At 43.2% G+C, this 17,967-nt stretch overlaps 2 protein-coding genes across 6 annotated transcripts in view; one reads left to right on the top strand and one right to left on the bottom strand.

The window, feature by feature from the left end:
* map3k4 (mitogen-activated protein kinase kinase kinase 4) overlaps positions 1–6,694 on the top strand; it is a 32,223-nt gene extending 25,529 nt beyond the window's left edge. For 2 of the 4 annotated variants that reach the window (XM_072670377.1, XM_072670375.1), the window contains 6 exons: positions 235–351; positions 467–626; positions 726–848; positions 1,838–1,944; positions 3,880–4,059; positions 5,479–6,694. In XM_072670377.1, coding sequence (XP_072526478.1) covers positions 235–351; positions 467–626; positions 726–848; positions 1,838–1,944; positions 3,880–4,059; positions 5,479–5,499 — 708 coding nt within the window. In that variant the 3' untranslated portion in view covers positions 5,500–6,694. Of the gene's footprint in view, positions 1–234; positions 352–466; positions 627–725; positions 849–1,837; positions 1,945–3,879; positions 4,202–5,478 lie in introns of those variants that run through there. The other 2 variants (XM_072670376.1, XM_072670374.1) reach the window with 1 other exon arrangement.
* Positions 6,695–6,703: 9 nt separating this feature from the next.
* agpat4 (1-acylglycerol-3-phosphate O-acyltransferase 4 (lysophosphatidic acid acyltransferase, delta)) lies at positions 6,704–17,663 on the bottom strand. 2 transcript variants are annotated; one of them, XM_072670378.1, is made up of 9 exons: positions 17,472–17,663; positions 15,406–15,641; positions 13,264–13,433; positions 12,663–12,824; positions 12,408–12,561; positions 11,607–11,709; positions 10,132–10,207; positions 9,778–9,976; positions 6,704–7,073 (listed from the first exon to the last, which is right to left on the bottom strand). In XM_072670378.1, the coding sequence occupies exons 2-9, from the start codon at positions 15,581–15,583 to the stop codon at positions 6,979–6,981; spliced, it is 1,137 nt and encodes a 378-aa protein (XP_072526479.1). In that variant the 5' UTR covers positions 15,584–15,641; positions 17,472–17,663; the 3' UTR covers positions 6,704–6,978. The 2 variants fall into 2 exon arrangements, with proteins under 2 accessions (XP_072526479.1, XP_072526480.1); XM_072670379.1 differs by lacking the exon at positions 17,472–17,663 and having other exon boundaries at positions 15,406–15,708.
* Positions 17,664–17,967: the final 304 nt, after the last annotated feature.

Raw genomic sequence — 17,967 nt, 5'->3', positions numbered from 1 at the left:
GCCTCTTCATGTTGAACCTCTCAGGTTTTTGAGCTGGTGTTTAAGGATATGAGATTGGTGACAGGCCGAATCCAGTGTTTGTTAGCCTCGTTAGCTCAGCACTTCCCCTTCAAGACTAAAGGATCTCACGTCAGATATCAAACGTGTCTTGGTTGATGGACTGCATACAGGCTCAGTAATCAATCTTCTTCATTTCATTATTCACCAAACTACTCCTTTAACTTTTCTGTTAAGATTCGCTTCCAGCCCAACGACCACAAAACGATAAAGGAGACGGCAGATGAGCTGAAAATCTTCGAAGGGATTAAACACCCAAACCTGGTCCGCTACTTCGGGGTTGAGCTCCATCGGGTAAGGCAGTTTGAGCTCTACCCGGTTGAAGCAGTCTTTGTGCTGTTGCTCGTCTCAGTCTGACTCCTCACCCTCTTTGCTCCCCTCTGGGTTCCTCGCGCTCTCCCTTTCTCAGGAGGAGATGTACATCTTCATGGAGTACTGTGATGAAGGCACGCTGGAAGAGGTCTCCAGACTGGGACTGCAGGAGCACGTGATCCGACTGTACTGCAAGCAGATCACCACTGCCATCAATGTGCTTCATGAGCACGGCATTGTGCACCGTGATATCAAAGGTCTGCCTTCTCCTGAGCTTCTCCTGAGCTTCTTCTGAGCTTATAATTAGTTAAATTGCCATTGACACCGAGGCACTGCCTGATCTCTGTCCTTTTTAGGAGCCAACATTTTCCTCACCTCATCCGGCCTGATAAAGCTGGGGGACTTCGGCTGCTCGGTCAAGCTGAAGAATAACGCTCATACCATGCCAGGCGAGGTGAACAGCACACTGGGAACTGCAGGTGAGGCTGTAGCAGCTGGATTGAAACTCCAGGGGGAGCTGGTGGATCAGCTTTGTCCTTTATAAAACATGATATGGGAATGAAAGGGAAGTGGATTCGCAGTGGTCACACAGCAAGCAGGTTTGGGCTTGTCAGGATCTAATCTAAAGGCCAGAGGTCATTGACTAGATAAACGTGGACATTCACTGCTCATTCAGTTTAGTCCATTTGGCTTCTTTTTCTGAACGTTCTCAGGACAACAGCCAGCAAACATTATAATGTTTGTGCTTCTTCCTGTTTGACCGGTCGGTGTGGTCTGGCCTTAAGTCAGTGCTAAGCTCGGTGTCTCTTTCCTGTACTGTTGCTGTAATGCAAAAAACAAAACAAAACCTTAAATTTCCATTTTTGTCAATATTTCATGATGAACGGACCAATAGAAATGCTCCAAAATAATCTTAAATAAGATCTTATACATTGACTTCCGTTGAAAATTAAGACGTTCACCTTTTTGGAGATGCACTCTATGGACATAAGTATTGGGACACCTGCTGATTTTTTTTCTTAGAAGACTGTTAGTGAGGTCAGAAGGTTGGATGATCACCACCCCACCTCATCCCCAACTTCCCAACTCCTCCCTGAAGTATTAGATGGAGCACCACCATCCATCATTCCAGAGAACACAGCTCCTACACTTCTCCACAGCTCAGTACTTCAGGGGGGCTGTTCATGGCAAGCCTAATAGGTTCAAGTTTATCAGCTGCAGAGAGTCCCGTTGTATTGGAAGTACTTCTCTACAGGGGTTAGACATTTCACAGCTGTGTCAGCAATGGGTGCAACTAAAAGTAGCTGAATGAGTAGAATTCATTAGTAGGGGTGTCCACAAACATTTGGACATGTAGCATATGGGGTTTTGTTCCAGTAGTGATGAGAATGTATTCAGCTGAATATTCGCTCTGAAACATTTATTCATCTTCCATCTGCTTCTCTTCTTTTCTCCTTTTCTCGGTCAGCATATATGGCTCCTGAGGTCATCACAAGAGCGAAAGGTGAAGGACATGGGCGTGCCGCCGATATCTGGAGTCTGGGCTGTGTTCTCATCGAGATGGTCACTGGAAAAGTAAGAGAAATTTACGTATACTTGCTGCTCCTTGAGTAAGTAAGCTATGAGTTGAGTGAACAGTGGCATGCGAAGATTCGGACACCCTTGGCTAAAATGTACTGTATAGACAAAAGTATTGGGACACCTGCTCTATCATTTTCTTCTGAAATCAAGGGTATTAAGAGTGTATCCTGCTTTTGTTGGAGTAACTTTCTCTACTGTCCAAGGAAGAAGGCTTTCTCTATATTTTGGAGGAACATTGCTGTGAGCGTTTGATTGCAGTCAGTGACAAGAACAGCAATCACCTTACTACATACCCTGCTAATCCCTAAAGTATTGTCTGGAGCACCAGCCATCATTCCAGAGAACACCTTTCTTCCACTGCTGGCCAATAGGTTCATGCTTATCTGCTCAGATAGTCCTATTCTATTGGCAGTTCTTCTCTACAGGGACTAGACAAGCTGTGAGTCTGTGTGTGCATTTGCACATCTGTGTCAGCAATAGGTGTAACGTAAAGTAGCTGAATGCATTCATTAAAAGGGGTGTCCACAAATATTTGGACATATAGTGCATCTGTTACTGTGAATAGTTGAAAGGACAATTAAGATGACCTGGTTTCCAAAAGGCTTACAGTTAAGAGAAGTGTTTGCTCTGCCACTGGCTGCTACACAAACCCTAGATATGACCCATCCACCCATATGCTTAACAGTTGGAGAGGTGTTCTTTACATGAAGCCCTGCACCCTTTTTATTTTAAATTAATCAGTCCACAGGCCTTGTTTATCAGTGCACCAGGCTTGTTTAGATGTCCAAGGATGCGGGAAGGGTGGTTCTCTGAGCTCTCCTCCATATTTGTGCCTTTTTTCTACTCTGAAATTGTACAGAGCAGGAAAGCATGGCTTGTGGAGATCACTTCATCCTCTCTGTATTAACTCTATCTATTTACAGTCATAGAAAGTGTGACCAGGGCTGCTGAAGTGTTAGCATGGCCCTGTCTGTGCCTTTAAATGCACACTGAAGGCTACTCCTTTTTTAGAATTAAAATTAGAATTGAATGGGGGTAAATAATCTACACTGGGTCATATGCTGGATAATAGCCAAGTGGGATAGGGGTAGTGGCTTTTGTTATGCCTCTGGTCTATGCCTGTGCGACTGCGGCACCACCCATCAGAAATCTCGCATCAGTCAGTCTCTCAGTTCACCTGGGTGAGTTGCAAATTATCATCATTAACAACTACCCTGTCAGAATTCGGTGCGCCCCACCCTCCTGTTTATTCTGCCCCGGCACTGGCCCTGAATGCAGCATTTCATTTGAGTAAGTCCACAGGTCAGGACATTTTGAAGCATTTACAGACAAGAAATGCCAGGAAATATAGTGTATTTAAAGCAAAATACACACACAGCTTGTCTAGTCCGTGTAGAGAAGCACTGCCAATAGAATAGGACTCTCTGGAGCAGCTAAACATAAATCTATTGGCACCATGCTGCCTAATGTCAGGCGTGGGCTGGAGGGGTATAAAGCCCCCCAGCATTGTGCTGTGGAGCAGTGGAAGAGCTGTTCTCTGGAATGATGGATTTTGGCCAAGTTGGGTATGATTAGGTGGGGTGGTTATCATCCAACATCCTGACCTCACGAACTTTCTTGTCTTGCTGAATGCAATCAAATCTTTACAGCAATGCTCCTCCAAAATCTAGTAGAAATCCTTCTTCTCTAGACAGTAGAGACAGTTACTCCAACAAAAGCAGGATCAGCTTTTTTGAATACCCTTTATTTCAGAAGAAACGGGGAACAAGCACGTGTCCCAATACTTTTGTCCAGATAGTGAATGTTTAGTTAAAAAAAAATAATAATAAAAAAAAGAAACACTCCAGTATCGGTTGTACGATTTTATTTATTAATAATGTTTCTTTTTAGCCTCACACATCTTTCCCCCTTTCCCTTCCCACTGTTTAGAGACCCTGGCATGAGTATGAACACAACTTCCAGATTATGTATAAGGTGGGAATGGGCCACAAGCCGCCCATCCCAGAGAAACTGAGCACAGAGGGGAAAGACTTCCTGTCCCACTGTCTGGAGAGCGAGCCCAAACGCCGCTGGACTGCCAGCGCACTGCTGGACCATCCCTTTGTCAAGGTCACACACACACACACACACAGCAGATCTCCTGAGATTGAGTGCTAATGTGTGATGCTTGTAAATTGTAAATCTTTTTGCCAACTGTCAAGATCAAAGACTTTTGATCTTTTAGTAATAAAGCAGATATTCACACACACTTGAGCTCAAACTGTGATTAAATCACATCATTTAATCAAACTTTAAAACCCTGTTTTAGTGAATCAGGCTTCAATTTAATCCTGGTTAAATTAAATCATTAATTCCACTTAATCCTGGTTGTAGTTTTGAGGTAAACCTACATATTCTGATAAAACATAAATTGCATTTTACATTTCCAAAATTGATAGAAAATATCCCTCCTCCAAAATTGTGTATATTTATGGGTGATTTTTATATATATAATTACACACACTTCATAATACCCTATAATAATAGCCATGTGACTTTAGTTACCACTTGCATGTTTATGAAAAAAATGTCTGAAACACACTCTGCATACACCAGGTAAGATCACAGTTTTAATAACTGGGTCTGATGTGCTTACAGAATAATACTCTCCTCCAGTAATAGTCTGAGTTTGTCATTTAAGTATTTCTGATTACGGTCCTGTAAAATATACAGGTCATGTGAATACTGCAGAAAATGTCAGTGTAGATCTCATATGTAATATTAAAAGTGGAAAGTGAACCTGTACTGCTGTTAGCTTGGCTAATGCTATATTATGAGTTTCGTGACTGGTGCATATTTATAAATGACATGTCAAATCTGCAGATTTGAAAATACTGACCGATTTGGTGTAAAATTCATCAGTCATCAAGACTAAGCTGTAGATTGTTCATGTCTGAAGTTCCTCTTTGCTCCATGAGTGCAGCACCATGCTAATGTGCACTTGTAATTGAGGAAGAAGCTTTGACTTGTCTGTAGTCACCTTATTATTTAAAAATAAAGGTGCTTTTAAAGGGTTTATAAGCAAAGCAGGACCTCTGAAGAACCTACACATCAGATCTGTCTCTCATTCCTTCCCAACCTACATGATCAGTTTCTCCAGTTTTAGTATTTATAGGCAGTGTTTTAGAGAAATTCACATATGCGTTGTATTTCATAAACCATGGACATTTCCTCTAAATTCCAAATAAAAATATTGCAATTTGGATCATTTATTTGCAGAAATTAAAAATGTATAATAATTTATAATCTAGGCTTACAAATCCTTAATTAGCTCTAATTAATTAAACCTTTTTAGTGGTTCCCGCACACAGTATCCAGTTAATAAGTAGTAGATACTTAGGCTTGTAACTTGCTTCTTCACTCACTTTCATTTAGCAGGCAGTGGACTTTCCACAAGGGGGTGCTATTAGTACTCATAGCTTTTGGTGCTTCACATAAATGACACTGCGTGTCTTTTTTTGTTTGTTTGTTTGTTTGTTTGAATTACAGGTCTGCACAGATGAAGAATGACCGAGGAGGAGGAGGAGGTGGTGGTGGTGGTGGTAGCGACCCTACGTTCTTCTTACGTTTACAAAAATGCTAGCACTACTGTGTACGGTATTCTCAAGGAACTGTGGTCTCATTAACGAGTAATGAAGAAGAGACTGTGGTGAACTCTCTAGCTAGCTCAGAAACCAGTCATGGTACCCTTTGGAAAGTATGAGAGCAAGTCTTGCTTGTACAGTTACTAGACTAAAGGGGGGGGACGTGTGGTGGGAAATAACGGGGAATGGTGGTAGGCAGGAGGACGAGGAGGAGGAGGAGGCGGCGTGTTGTACATAATGTAAGAATACATTTCGGGTTTATCTTTTGTATAAAGCTTATTGTAAAGCCACTTCTGTCTCAGCAAAGATGACAAATTTTGTTCCACAAGCAACAAGGAATGTGTTTTACACAAAGGAAATGGAAAAAAAGAACAAATGGCACTTTTCTGGAAAGCTGTTGCCTCTCAAAGCACAAAGGAGGAGTGTGGAGCTGAAGAAACGGAGCTGGGAACTTAAGGAAATCACTGCTTAGAAGTTTAAATTATTTCTATGCTAGAAACTTACGATGAGGATGAGTTTCACCCATACAGGGCAGAGAACGGTCTAAAAGTCAATGAAGGGAAAAGGTTGTTGTTTTTTTTTTGTTTTTTTTTTTTTCTTTCCTCTCGTTTTAAATATTGTATTTAGTGTTTATTTGGCCTTTCTGCACAGCCAGTTGTTAAGTTGTATTTAAGCCTGTTATAAGTTGTGATGTATTGGCCAATGGTGTGCCTTTATGATCTGGGTGCAGGCGTGTAACCCAGCCCATGAGAGAAGAGTTGGACTGACTTACTCTCTGCTGCTGAACATGGACACAAACCATCCATCCTTCCTTCCCTCTAACCTCTTCCCCACATAGGCTTTGTTTAGATTTCTTTAGGCAACCAGCCCAACTTAACCCAACCACCCCGTTACGTCTGAACAGAAAGCATTGGCATCTTTTCACAATTTCAGTTCTCTTCAATTCTGGACCACGTTCACACCCTCAACTAATCAAACACTGATAGTGTGTGTGTGTGTGTGTGTGTCTTGACCCTAATTGTAGAGAGCTGCGCAAATCCAGGCACAGACATTTCTGGTCCTCTGTTGTTCCTTTAGTGTTTGCAATGTAAAGAGATGATTAATAAACAGATTGTTTTTAAGCCGTGGGCTTCGGGGTCTCTCTTTTTAAAAAATATGGCACAACATCATAATCATAATCATCAGCATGACCACTCGCAGGTATCTCGGTCTTATTAATTTCACTTCCCAATTATAAGTTCACTCATTTGTTTTTGTCTCCAACCCTCTGTGAGGAGATGGAACTTAAATAGCTGCCTGCATCTTGGTCCACTTGGAAAGCTGCTCTCTTGGCGGGTGGCATGCTCCCTGCGTGAGTGCTAACGCCGTTCGCCAAGCTGGTTGGTGGCGTTGCTCCCCTCTCCTCTTAGTCGTTGTTGTTGAGCAGAACCTCTTTGTTTCCGTAACTGGAGCCCTTGTTAATCTCGGTCTGCCCGATCATCCAGCGAACGCCAGCCGAAGCTGAAAGAGAGAAGGCAGAAACCAACGTTAATGTCTTTCTCTGACTGATGTGGAACGTGCTCAGCCCATCAGTCCCTAGTCATGTACAACTAATCTTGAGCGAAGACGAGGTGGCAAAGGAAAAAGCGTCATGGACAGATTTTATGTGGTGACTGATGTGACCTATTTGGATTTACTCAGGCAGATCTGTTCCTCCACAAACACAGAGGGCCCTATTTTACCAACTCTCCTCATAAAAATAGACTGCTGGTGGGGTGCAAGATAGCAATAACCATCAGGACGAGCCTTGCGCAGATCGGGCCCCAAATATTTAGCACTATATAATTTGGATCAGCTCTAAATGTAATCTACAGCCTGCTGGAATATCTAAAGTTACGAAAAGTAAAGAGAACCTACGGCCTAGTTTTAGCCTGAACTCTAAACCTGAACTAAAACAATGAAATTAATGAGTCACTTTAACAAATTTACAGAATTCTGCAGTTCAGGGGTTTTAAGGTTATTTACTAATAGTGTGGCTTTTTGATAACTAGCTAGCATTAAACTGGTTGCTAATTTAATGCTAGTTGTATTGCTAGGGATGATTTACGAGATGAGTGTACACCATCAACTCTCCATGTCAATAAAAACAGATAAATGTATTATATATGTATATATTATTAAGCAACACAAACACTGCAGTTTATCCTCATCCACAGGCCAAAAAACAGGTACAAACATGCTACTGATCCTTCTTACTGAATACAATATATATATATATATTAAAAATTATAATTATCTATATATTGACTGTATAATTACAGTCAATTATATATATATATATATATATATATATATATTATAAAATTGACTAATTATAATTACTTCAAATAAAACAAATAAGGCTTGCTCTCTGTTGGCCACAGAAAAAAAGGAAACAAACAATCAGGGTTTCCATGTTTCTTACAACCAAAACTGCTTAAACAGATATTACACCATACTACGAGCTCATAAGTCATAAGTACACACTTCGGAGGTGACCTCGAATGCAGGAGGTGTTTGTACACTAGGGCAGTGTCGATATTCAGCTAGTTTTAAAGTTTGGTTAGCAATTTTTTGGCTATAAAACATTCAGTACTGTAAGTTTACTTGAGTGTGGGTTTATACTTTATACATTTGTGGGCAGCAGATGTGATGTGATTACATATACACATACATACACGTGTGTACGTGTGTGTTTTTCACTGCATGGATGGCCAAATTCCATGTATCCAATACCAATATAACACTAATATGATATGGTGAATATAGCTATCTTGTCCATACCCTGTAAATGTTAAACCCATATGGTTTAGTCTACACTGTGAAATGTAGCTGTGTCCAAAACTGAGCCCTATTCACTGTCCCCTACATGCGAAAATCCTGGTCACTATGTAGAGCACTAGTACAGAGAACAGGGTTTAGAAATTGGATGAACATCTGCATCAATGATCTGAGCGTCTTCTTCTGAGACACTGTGCGTGAATCTTCAAGCCAAACAGCATGATGGATTATGGGTAATACAGTCCAGGTCTGTTTAGTGTACATCACTTGTACACTATATATTAGGGTGCACTGAACATTCGCCACTACATTTTCGGACACCTCAAAGTAGTGCACTATATAGTGAGTAGGGCACAGTTTCAGACACAGCTGCTAAAATCTTGTGTGTGTGTGTGTGTGTGTGTGTGTGTGTGTGTGTGTGTGTGTGTGTGAATCTTCTTGCTACCAGCTAACACACATGCTCTCAAACGTTCCCTCTACACTTCTGTGGTTCCACATGATCTGTACACAGTGCCTCCAGGCCTTGTTAAGGGGTTTTGTCATCTCAGGGTTACGTTTCTGAACCACCAATAAGGAAGTTGCCCCATCAGGACTTTTAACGGGGGGTATTTTCAGGGTTATTTAGGCAGATACAGCTAATCTAAAAAGCTCTCTCATGGATTTGGACTTGACAAACACAACAGATTAAACACAGACATAATTCAGAATCAGAATCAGCCAATCATGTTTTGATGTACAGAGGGTGGGACCAGCTGGACCAGCCATAGGCTCAAATGTCTGTGTTTAATAATAATAATAATAATAATAATAATAAAAATGATCCAGTAAATTCATGTGAGCTTTGGTGCTAACATACTACTAGAATCCCATAGGGAAGCTAGCAAGAATTAGCATTATTGTGTTGTATTCTCCTCTTCTTTTTCAGATTTGATGTTTATGACCCAAACCAAAGACCTAAATCCAATCATCACAGGTAAACCACTGGCATTTTTAACTGCTGAGTAAAGTCAAAACAGTTTCCAGTACAGTTTTAACATTACTGAAGCAGAGCAAGAAGCAAGTCCCCAGTTTTCGGAGGATACTGAATAACACGATGGTAGAAGGGAGGGAGGGAGGGAGGGAGGGAGGGAGGGGGGGGGGGTGGTTCAGTGCAATGAGGACCGTGTTCATGCACTGACTCATGCAGTACCTATCTATCCCAAGCCACATGCATTAACGTCAATCCAGAGAACAGGGGAAGATACTTACTCCCAAAAGGAACAGGATCAGCTTCCTCACGATTTTTTGGTTGTTAAAGTGAATGACAGGTGGTGTATAAACAATTAAATCAGAACTGATCTACCATTTATCTGCTGACATATATGTAATAAGCAATGTTACCCCCTCCCCTCCCCTCCCTCCATACCTGCAAGGCAGAGAACAGCTGTAGTGACGACAGTGAAAGCTGAGCCTGAGTGGAACAGCTGGAGCAGCAACAGGCCGAGGGGGCAGACGAGCAGGCAGACCCAGAACAACCAGTTGACCAGGGCCCAGGGTCGCCGTGGGGGGCTAACTATCGGGCCAGGGAAGCGACCTGTCTGACTGTATTGTTCCTGGAACTCATCCTGGGGAAAGCAGGCAATGGTAACAGTCATAATCAAGGTGAGATGGTGGAAATGAGAAGGCTGAAGAACATTGTGTAGAATACTGTATCAGAAACACTCAAAATTACATTATTTATTCAACTTGGAAATGCAAGTGTTCCAAGTGGTCCTCTCACCTTTTCCTGGTAGAGTTTGTGGAGCCAGGCAGCACATTCAGACTCGTTCTCTGGGATGGAGTCCAGAGGAATCCGCCTGGATCGAGCACAAACATAGGTGTAAGTCGCCACAGCCCTCTTAGCAAACATCTCACACAGCATGGCATAGATCATACTGGGCCTTACAACAGTATTCAACCCCCTAAATGGTCCTCAGATCTGTCTGGATTCAAATGTACAGCAGATCCAAACACTGAAAATTCAGTTTTTCAGATTTGCTACTTGCTAGATCCACCTTTTGCTGCAGTACCAGCTTCAGGACTGTTAAGGCGAGTTTCTACCAGTTTTGCTCACTGCAGATCTACTCCAGGTTGGATGACCCTGGTGGGCCGCACTGGCGGTGCCACAGATTCTCGAACTAGATTAATTCTGGGCCGTTCGTCGTTTCGCTGTTCAGCCACTCCTGCGTTGGTTGGCCTTTGTGCTTGGAATCACTGTCTGCTTAAACACTGTAGGGCCGAATGCTTCTGAGCATGTAGGGTAACCGGCACGGGACACGGGGCTCAGCATGCAATGCCAACTACAAACTGGGCTGAGCCTGGTTTTCTCGCTGAGTATGATGAGCAACCATACTTGCATCCACAGAACTGTTATGGGCTTAATGGCTAGGGGTTTCCCCTGATTGGCTCCATCGTTGCGTCACCTGTGTGCTGCAAGATCCAGGGTCTTTACATTTCCAGTACAAAAAAAATTTACTTGGCCAAGAATACAAGAATCCACCAGTTTAGCTTCTTCCAGTACACTGATCATATAAAGGCCTTATCCAATATAGCCACTGCACCGTTAGCACAGCCCGGCTCGCTTAGTGGAAGCAGCAAGTTAGCTACTGCTACTGAGGGGCTATATTAGCCTTATAGTTGTAGCCCAAGACTAAAGAGGTTTAGCAGCACAACAAATTGAAAAAGGAACAGTAACAGGTCTAATGGGTCCGCACCAGCACAGCCTAAGGATTCGGCGCTCTTACCACAGCGGCCCGGGTTCGAATCCCGGTCAGGGAACATATAAATGTAGGGCTATAGATGACAGGGTTGTGGGTTTGATACCCGGGCTCCGCAAGCTGTCACTGTTGGGCTCTTGAGCAAGGCCCTTCACCCTCTCTGCTCCCCCCGGCCGCCACAGCAATGGCTGCCCACCACTCCGGGCATGTGTGCTCACTGTCCACTGTGTGAGTGTGGGTGGGTTCACTGCACGGATGGCTGAATTCCATCTGCATCCAACACTAATGCTGAATATGGTGGTCTTGTCGTTTGGCCCTACAGTGGAAAGGAGGCCACTGCCCTGCAGTATTCCCCTGTATTTTGCACCCATCATCCACCCAGTCCCCACTGATGCTGCATAATGCTGCCCCTTCCCCGTGCAAGGGTCATCTGTAGTCCACCTTTTTGGGGGTTGAGTACTTTAAGGCACTGTTTCAAGATGTGTTAAAAGTCTCTCACCTCACATATAAATCAGCATGGTACTTTTTCCCATTAAGCACCCCGAGTAAGGTTGGCGTTTGGTTGTTTCTGAAATTAAGCGTAGAATCGTACACAGCAGTAACTACAGAGGAGACACAAACCGAATCAGAGAGAGCCAAATTCTCATACAGACTACGCAGATAGATACACAGAGTTAGATACACTACATGGACACAAGTATTGGGACACCTATTCATTCCCTGTTTCTTCTGAAATCTAAAGCTGAATCTGCTTCTGTTGGGAGTAACTGTCTCTACTGTCCAGGGAAGTTCAACTAGTTCTTTCAACTAGACTTTGTACTAGATTGCTGTGAGGATTTGATTGCATTCAGTGACAAGAGTGTTAGTGAGGTCAGGATGTTGGATGATCACCATCCCACCTCATCATCCCCATCTCCTCATCCCAGAAGTACTGGATGCAGCACCATCCACAGCTCCACTGCTCCACAGCTCAATGTTGGGGGGGACGGCTAGCCGTGTCGACTGGGTCAGAACATCTTCAAAACAGGGCTTTATACCCCTCTAGCCCACACCTGCCATTAGGCAGCACGCTGCCAATAGGTTCATGCTCATCTGCTCTAGAATGTCCTATTCTATTGGCAGTATTTCTTCTCTACATGGACTAGATAAGGTGTGACAAGAAGCTGAACGAATTCATTAGAAGAGGTGTCCACAAACATTTGGACACATAGTGTACGTCAGCCTAAGAGACTGGTTATGTTATTCTAGATTAGTAAAGATGATCTCACTTCTCTGTGTTAAAGACTGAAGAGGTTCTCACCCTTTCCTCTGAGGTTCTGGACGGTGACGCAGAAACCTTTGGTACGAGGCAAGAGATGGTACTTGAGTTTTTTCAGCCCCTTCTTCTCAGCCACCTCCATGCTGATCTTGTGCTTCTTCTCAGTGAAGCGGGTGCCCTCGCAGTACAGAAGGAACTACGCAAACCAGGAGTGGAAACAATCGTCATACATGGAACACCACCACGACACCACCTGCAGGACGTATGCAGACCTTTCACAGGAACCTATTAACATACCCAGAAGTTCTCTGGATAGTCTTGAAGGCGCTGAAGGCTCTGTGCCACCGTCGTGCGATCCTCCTCCCATTTCCTCTTGCAGAAGACGATCTCCAAGAAGTACCACATCCAGCCGATTACAGGCACGTAAGCAAGTTCCTTCTTTGCCAGCACCTTTGAGCTCTGTAAGGACAAGTTTCTCATGGTAAAACTTACAACACAAGGAGTTCTACCAGAAATACCATGTGTTATCTAGAGCCACCAGGATTTCATAGAGTCCTGTTACAGTTTCGGACTACAATACTTGGATATCAGATGCACCAGTCGAATCACCATTTCCTAACACCAAGTGAGAGTTCAGACTTCAGGAGGTTTACTGGAAATGTGATTTGTGGTTGACGCCTGTTTGACTCGCGTGCTGTTAAGACCAGGGTTGTCAGTGTGGGTCTGAGACTGTGAATACAGCTGTGTCAAAACACACTACGAAAAACTGTGTTCATCGCCATGCTTAGCATAGCATTATGTGGTTTTGGGTGCGACCTGTGGCTTCCTAAGGCCTCGCAGCTCGAGACTGACAGCAGAACACAAAACACAAAACACAAAAATCGAGGAGCTTCCTTACCCCCAGAACTCCAAACCTTTCGCAGAAGGTCCAACCGCACAGAAAATCTATCTCAAAGTTGTGATTGAGGATGACGATGCCGTTCTCTTTGCCATAGAAGGGGTAGGACTCGGGATCTGTGTACAGCGTGCATTCTGTCCCAGACCACCACTCCAGCAGTGCTACCATCTCTGGGCACAGTACAGTAAGAGGAGAGAGGGAGAGGGGGAAGGAGAAGGAGGAGGGTTGAATTCACTGTATAAATACCTATCTGGACTGTCCTGGTCATGCTCGAGCCAGTAGCAGTATCGTCTCTACGCAAACACAGTGATGATGAAGGAAATTTGAATTTATTACGCTTTTAAAATCATCATGCAAACTTACAAGCAGATGTTTGATGCCGACTGTGTCCAAATGTGCTGTCCCAACTACAAATATACACCCATCAGCCATTACATTAGCACCACTTATCTTCAGCTACAGTGGCTCCAAGTGCAGCAAGTGAGGAAACAGTCGGTTCTTGAAGGTGACGGACGTGTTGAAGCAGGAAAAAGATTCAGTAGCTTTGGCGAGAACCAAACTGCGGTGGTTAGCCGTGACGATTGGGTCAGAACATCTCCAAAACATCAGGCCTGGTCGTGTGGGGTGTCAGTACCCACCATAAATGCTACCAGGAAGAACAAGTGAGTGCCCAAGGCTCACTGCTGCTCATGGAGGTCCCACTTCACAACTTACAGGACTTAAAGGACCTGCTGTGAACACTGGTCTTGGTGCCAGATACCACAGCAGGACACCTACAGAGGTCTTGTGGAGTCCATGCCTCAAATGGTCGGATCTCAATATTAGGGAGGTGGTACTAATGTTATATGGCTGATCAGTGAGTGTATGATCCATATATCATATATATGTGCCAAATATATCATACTTATACACATACATGTATAAAATATATATATTTTATATACATAGATTTTTCTAATATGTGCCCAATCCTTCATGACAATGCAAATGTATTTAAGGTATAATTAATATATCAGATGTCTGTATGGGTGTGCCATAACGGTTATATGAGTAAAAAAACTTGATAATTTGATTAATTAGATCCTAAAAAGCTGATGTTACGCCGTCCTCAGAGCTGTAATCACCTGATCATAAACTAAGCATACATTTGCATTGATGTCAAATAGCAGAAGTATAATAGCATGGAACCAGTCTGAATTCACAGCAGCCACATCTATAAAAGGGCGGGGAAATGTGCAGGAAATTATTCTACAGATATAAACCCACTTCCTCCTTCTGCTGTTGCTTTCTGTTGTTAGTCTGCACCACATCTGGCAACCAACCAAAAGGAAAATGAGGTTGGGAAAGAGCAGACGGTAAATATTACAGACATACTATCGGTCTTTTGTTGGTGATCGGCCACTAGTCTAAGCCTTCTTGTACTTATTATAATCACACTTCTACAGAAAGTAAATCATCTACACGACCCCCACCCTTAAAATAAAGGGGCCTCTATGGCTTTACTCAAAGAACCATTTGATGCACCTTTATTTTTAAAGGTCAGAGCACAAGGTCAGCCATGATCCAAATGTCAAGAATGTAAAATGTGATCTGAGCCCCTAATTTTCAGGCTCGCAGAATCAGTTTTAGGAATCGCACTAAAGGTTCACTGAGGTCTAAAACCGGTTGTCTGCTCAGGGAGGACAAAAGAGCAAGGCACCACGCCTTGTACCTGGATTCTCTGAAGGTGAATGACACCATAATGACTTATATGAGCTTGAGGCCTTCTTGCAGTTCTGCGAGACTGCTCACAACATCGGACCTGACCTCATGCTGATTGGCTGCCTTGTTTTGTGCCTTATTCTAAAAGCAGATCCTGATAACCTCAGTGTGAGTGGATGTGGATGAACATCCGAAGACACCGAAGTGGTGGAACGCAAGGGGGCTGGTTCCGTACCTTAGTTACCATATACAGCCTGAGGCTGAAATTTACATTAACGGTCTTTACAGGCTGTTGCAGTATTTCAATATTTAAGTCCGTCCCATTTTTAAACCTGGATCAGTCATGAGTTCCTGCTTGTTGGCAACACACCCACACACACACACACACCTTTCTATTTCTCCCTTAGTGCCAAGCAGAGGGTGTCTGCTGTCCATACTCACGGCTAGAGATGCAGTAAGCCAGCCTGCAGTTGACCCTGCGAGCCAGCTGCTTGTCGATGCACCACAGCGGCAGCATGCAGATCTGCAGGAGGTTGACTATGAGGCCGCTGACCAGGAACACATAACAGATGATAAGATGACAAACGAACTGAGTCTTCAGCAGCCCGAGGAGTCCCATGATTACACAGTGTGCAGTCTTCGCTGTCCTCCTCGGTCTCTACAATCTCTACAATTACCTGTGTGAGAGATAAAGAGATAAACGGCAGCTTATTACAGACAGGACAGCTCTTTTTTACGAGCCGTAAAGCCGAAGCTACAAGTCACCAAACAGGGAATCACTCTCGCTCTTTTACGGTTAACTGGAAATTCTGGTAATCCCTTGAACTCTAGATTTATTATTCAGTTATGAATCTTAATGCAGAAGCTTGTGTGAGTTAATATACAGTTATTTGGTTTAGCATATCCCACAGGGCTCAATTCTAGGGCCTATGAAATTAATGTGACTTTGAAAATAATGTCTAGATGAGTTTTAATGTGATAAATTCACTCATTACACAACTTATTCTATTTCCTGGAGGTCTGGTTGTGATTTTGTGAGGTTTTATATATCAAAAAATAATCATAATTCAGTTTTTATGACCATTTTCCAACCTCTCTTTACCTCAGAATTAAACGCACCGCTGTCTTTAAGACTGACGTGTAAACATGCTCTGTGCTGACTTGCTGCCTCCCTCAAAAAGCAGTTCAACCTGAAACACTGCTTATAATGGTGATGTGAATGGGCGGAGCTACATTTCAGATATATACAAATGCTTTGAGTTTTAGTGACATCACAAAAACCCAGACATGGACTGAACTGACTGCAGAGTGAAAATCATGATATATCGACAAACTCTTTCATTTGAAAGAAGGGAAGAAATGGGACCTTTCACAATTTCAATCATAATAATCAATTGCTTCATCAATATTCCACTATAACTACAGTGTTTACGGTTAATGTAAGTTACTAAGTATAAAGTTATACTAAGTTAAGTTACTGTATAATGACTTTACTCACAGTTTTACACAATAACACAAATAAAGTGCTATTTTAAATGGATTTGCTGTTTTCTACATTTAGAATTGCGTCAATTTCAGGATGAAACGTACCACCCCGTCACGTCACGGCTCTCAGGTTAACATTATGCATTTGCAATACCAAGGATCTCATGGTTAAGGTGGGAAAATCTGCTTTTTGGGGGATGAACATGTGTATAAACTTAAAATTTTACTTAAAATTACATCAAAATGCAACATGGAAATGCCATTGTTTAATAATCAATTGCTTCATCAATATTCCACTATAACTACAGTGTTTACGGTTAATCTGCTGGTTATGGAATGTATATTTAGACCATTAAGTTACTGTATAATGACTTTACTCACAGTTATTTATGTGAAATGTGATATTTTAAATGGATTAGGCTGTTTTCTACATTTAGAATTGCGTCAATTTCAGGATGAAACGTACCACCCCGTCACGTCACGGCTCTCAGGTTAACTTTATGCATATGCAATATATAAAATTACATAAAACTACAACATGGAAATGTCATTTTTTCAGATTTCCACACTTTACAGCATTAGCAGTGTCTCTCAATGTCCAAGTGTGGGAAAAGACCAACAGGCCTATTGTACCACTCGGACACATGACCACTGCTGATGACCACACCATGCTTCAGGACAGAGGACAAGCCTGTGGACCATCACGCTGTGGTGGGCCAGGAGGTGTCCCATGAAGTAGGGTGACCACAGGTGACCCATGTGGGTTTAAAAAGCTGGGTCACAAATATGAAATACATCATGTGGTCACTCTCTCTCCCTCCCTCCCCCCTCCAAAAAAAAAAAAAAATAATAATAATAATAAAAAATAAAAAAGCAGTGTTAGACAGCTGTTAGAGAGAGAGAGAGAGAGAGAGAGGGAGTGTACAGTGCTGAGCTCTCTCGACCATTTACAGAAGATCTTTGGGGCAGTTTTGGGAAGCTCAGCTCTGTTTAAGAAAGCAAGGCAGAAGCCTTCGACCCACCTCTTCAGAAGAACTGGAGATTCACTTCATGGTCCCGGAAAGCTTCTCTTTATGAGGACGGCGAGACCTGACCTTTCCCAGCGGACAGAGGAGCGTCTCAGAGAGGCATGGGGAGCTGGGGCGAGGCCACACCCTGGACCTACTACAGAGGAGACAGACAGGCTTCACGGGCCGCGCCTCCATACACCTCACCCCCCCTCTGCCCCCCTCTCTCCCCCTCTCTCCCTGTGTGTGTGTGTGTGTGTCCTGTACACACTCCCTAGCATTACATTAGATTTCAGACTAACAGACAGACAGCGTTTACTCCAGCAGCCGCGTGTTCACATGCAGAACGCCAGCCACTGCGCCCTCTACCGGCCAGCCCGAACAACAGCCCTTTGTTCCGCCCGGCACGTTCACTGCTCGGACCCTGTCTGGTCATGTTCAGTCGTGGCTCTACTGGAGAGGGTTAACAGCAGGGATCTCATTTTTGCAGTTATTCCTAGTAGCTTTTCTA

The sequence above is a fragment of the Salminus brasiliensis genome, chromosome 24 (genome assembly GCF_030463535.1).
Source record: "Salminus brasiliensis chromosome 24, fSalBra1.hap2, whole genome shotgun sequence".
In the NCBI taxonomy this organism is placed as follows: Eukaryota; Metazoa; Chordata; class Actinopteri; order Characiformes; family Bryconidae; genus Salminus; species Salminus brasiliensis.
This window is presented reverse-complemented; position numbering and strand designations above follow the sequence as displayed.

Coding starts and splice junctions, on each gene's coding strand:
- agpat4 (XM_072670378.1), bottom strand. CDS start 15,583: ATGGGACTCCTCGGGCTGCTGAAGACTCAGTTCGTTTGTCATCTTATC. Junction 13,434..15,405: donor GGCTTACTGCATCTCTAGCC/GTGAGTATGGAC, acceptor TACTGTGCCCAG/AGATGGTAGCACTGCTGGAG. Junction 9,977..10,131: donor ACAAACTCTACCAGGAAAAG/GTGAGAGGACCA, acceptor TGCTTTCCCCAG/GATGAGTTCCAGGAACAATA.